This window comes from Calidris pugnax, unplaced genomic scaffold, assembly GCF_001431845.1.
Source record: "Calidris pugnax isolate Ruff unplaced genomic scaffold, ASM143184v1 scaffold402, whole genome shotgun sequence".
NCBI classification, from domain to species: Eukaryota; Metazoa; Chordata; class Aves; order Charadriiformes; family Scolopacidae; genus Calidris; species Calidris pugnax.
In genome coordinates, this window is record NW_015091205.1 from 21183 (window position 1) to 24708 (window position 3526).

The 3526-nt window shown below is 57.6% G+C and overlaps 1 protein-coding gene across 1 annotated transcript in view; it reads left to right on the top strand.

Moving 5' to 3' along the window:
• Positions 1–3526, top strand: part of ASAP3 (ArfGAP with SH3 domain, ankyrin repeat and PH domain 3) — a gene marked incomplete at its 5' end in the record, with an annotated part of 17417 nt that overhangs the window by 13117 nt on the left and 774 nt on the right. The window contains 3 exons of the mRNA XM_014959765.1: positions 391–637; positions 2322–2478; positions 3211–3358. Of these exons, the coding sequence (XP_014815251.1) occupies positions 391–637; positions 2322–2478; positions 3211–3358 (552 nt within the window). The remainder of the gene's footprint in view (positions 1–390; positions 638–2321; positions 2479–3210; positions 3359–3526) is intronic.

Genomic DNA, 3526 nt, shown 5'->3' on the forward strand with positions numbered 1-3526 from the left:
GACCTTATTGCTCTCTACAACTCCCTGAAAGGAGGGTGTAGAGAGGGGGGGGTTGGTCTCTTCTCCCAAGTCCCAGGCGACAGGACGAGAGGAAATGGCCTCAAGTTGCACCAGGGGAGGTTCAGGCTGGATATTAGGAAATTTTTTTTCACTGAAAGGGTTCTCAGCCATTGGAATGGGCTGCCCAGGGAGGTGGTGGAGGCCCCATCCCTGGAGGTGTTCAAAAGAGGGGTTGATGAAGTGCTGGGAGGTCTGGTTTAGTGATGATGCTCCTTGTTTGTTGTGTGGGTGTCTATTTTTGTCAGTTAGGTTGACGGTTGGACAAGATGATCTTTAATGTCCCTTCCAACCTAGAAGATTCTGTAATTCTGTGATTCTGTCTGTCCCCAGGTGAGCCCCCTCCAGCGCTCCTTCAAGGGCACGTCACCGCTGGCCGCCAGCCCCCCCCCGGCCTGTCCCCAGACCCGCTGGAGCTGCATGGGGGGGATGGACATCACCAACAAGACCTACGAGAGCATCCTGGTGCCCTCCCGCCCCGCGCCCCGCCGGGCCCACAGCGAGGAGATCCCCCCACCACTGCCCCTCAAAAACCCCACGCGGGGCGGCTGCCGCCCCAAACCTGGCCACAGCCCCACCGGTGAGTCGGGGTTTGGGGAGGGATGGGGGGGTCACCCATGGTGGGGCTGTCCCTTTATTCATAGAATCGTAGAATGGTTGGGGATGGAAGGGACCTCCAAAGGTCATCTAAACCGACCCCCCCGCAGTCAGCAGGGACACCCCCAACTAGACCAGGTTGCCCAGGGCCTCGTTGGGCCTCACCTTGAATATCTCCAGGGATGGGGCCTCAACCACCTCCCTGGGCAACCTGTTCCAGTGCTCCACCACCCTCACAGTGAAGAACCCTCTCCTCATCTCCAGTCTAAAGCTGTTCCCCTCCAGCTTGAAGCCATTGCCCCTCGTCCTGTCACTACAGGCCTTTGTAAACAGGCTCTCCCCAGCCTTCCTGTAGCCCCCTCAGGTACTGGAAGGCTGCTATTAGGTCTCCCCGGAGCCTCCTCTTCTCCAGGCTGAACAACCCCAGCTCCCTCAGCCTGTCCTCGGAGCAGAGGTGCTCCAACCCCCTGATCATCCTTGTGGCCCTCCTCTGGACCCTCTCCATCAGGTCCATATCTTTCCTATATTGAGGGCTCCCGACCTGCACACAATACTCCAGGTGAGGCCTCACCAGAGCAGAGTAAAACAGAAGAATCCCCTCTCTGGACCTGCTGGCAACACTTCTTTTGATGCAGCCCAGGATGGGATTGTCCTTCTGGGCTGCAAGTGCCCACTGCCTGCTCATGTCCAGCTTCTTGTCCACCAGCACCCCCAAGTCCCTTTCCTCAGGGCTGCTTTCTAAGACCTCACCCCCCAAGTCTGTACTGATGGTGAGGATTGTTCTGGCGCGGGTGCAGAACCTTGCACTTGGTCTTGTTGAACCTCATGAGGTTCACCTGGGCCCACCTCTCCAGCCTGTCCAGGTCCTTCTGGATGACATCCCATCCCTCTGGTGTATAGACAAGACCACATAACTTGGTGTCTCTGCAAACTTGCTGACGGTGCCTTTAATCCCCCTGTCTATATTATTGATAAAAATGTTAAACAGTATGGACCCTTGAGGGACACTACTTGTCACCACTCTCCATCTGGACTTCGAGCCATTGAGTATCCCCCTCTGGATGCCACCATCCAGCCAGTTCCTTGTCCACTGAACAGTCCACCCATCACATCCGTGCCCCTCCAGTTTGGCCAGCAGGATGGCTTCAAGCTCCAACAGGGTGGGTTTAGGGACCCTTGAGGGACACTACTTGTCACCACTCTCCATCTGGACTTCGAGCCATTGAGTATCCCCCTCTGGATGCCACCATCCAGCCAGTTCCTTGTCCACTGAACAGTCCACCCATCACATCCGTGCCCCTCCAGTTTGGCCAGCAGGATGGCTTCAAGCTCCAACAGGGTGGGTTTAGATTGAACATTAGGAAACAATTTTTCACCAAAAGAGTGGTCGGGCATTGGAACAGGCTGCCCAGGGAGGGGGTGGAGTCCCCATCCCTGAATGTGTTTAAGGGCCGTTTAGATGCAGTGCTGAGGGACATGGTGTAGGGGAGGACTTTGTAGAGTAGGGGAGATGGTTGGACTCGATGATCCCAAGGATCTCTTCCAACCTAGACCATTCTATGATTCTATGTTGTGGTGGGACACAGCCTTACAGAAGTCCAGGTAGATCACATCCCTAGCTCATCCCTTATCTATTGTCCCCATCGTGTGTGTCCCCCCCTCCCCAGAGCGCCCCGAGCTCCCCCGGCAGGCGTCGGAGCCACATTTCTCCGGGACGATGGAGGCTCCGGCATCGCGCAGCCTCCCCTCCGCCGCCAGCACCGGCCCCCCCCATGGCCCCCCGTCATTGCGTGGTGCTGGCGAGTCAACTTCAACCCTTGCTGGGTTGTGTGTCCCTCCCCTGCGTGTGGGGAACCCCAAATTGTCCCTTGGTGGGGGGGGCAAAGGGGGTCCCCACCCTGAGCTGAAGTCCCCAAGGGAGTTGCTGCTGGCCCTGGGATGCAGGAGGGGACAAAGACAACGGCAGGAGGGTTGGGTTGTCCTTGGAGAAGGTGACAGATTATTTTGGGGGGGATACCCAGACCGGGACACCCCCTGCAAGTTGTCAAATACATGATTTTTTTCTCTCTTTTTGGAAATCTTTTTGGAGGGGGTGACACCCAAGACCAGGACGCCCCCTGCAAGTTGTCAAATACATGATTTTTTTCTCTCTTTTTGGAAATCTTTTTGGAGGGGGGGACACCCAAGACCGGGACACCCCCTGCAAGCTGTCAAATACATGATTTTTTTTCTCTCTTTTTGGAAATCTTTTTGGAGGGGGTGACACCCAAGACCAGGACGCCCCCTGCAAGTTGTCAAATACATGATTTTTTTTCTCTCTTTTTGGAAATCTTTTTGGAGGGAGGATGGGTGCTGCGGCCCTTGTCCCTCAACAGGCTGTGGGTGGCACCCCGGTCTCTTGGGTCCCATGGAGGGGGGGGGGCCCTGACCCCACTGAGACCTTGTGGAAAAGAGGGATGGGGAGGGGAGACACCAGTGGGGAGGGGAGACACCAGTGGGGAGGGGAGACACCAGCAGAGAGGGAGGGGGTGACACTGTCACCACTGTCCCCTGCAGCTCGGAGAGCACCCGCTCGTACCGGCGCATCAGCGGCGTGGTGGGCAAAGCGGGGTCAGCCGTGTCCCCCCAGAACCCTGGTGGCCCCGAGGACCCTGCTGTGCTGAGCAAGGTGCCCCCCGTGCCCATGCCCAGGAGATTTGCTCCGGTAGGTGTCACGATTCGGGGCTGGGGGGGTCTCAGAGGGGCTGGGGGTCACCCTCTGCATCCCCCAAGCATCCCAGCTCCTCTTATCTTGGGGTGGTGGATGGAGGGATCGGGGGGGTGTCACATCCCCTTTGGGAGGGGTCTTTCACCCCCTTGTCCCCCCCCCCCC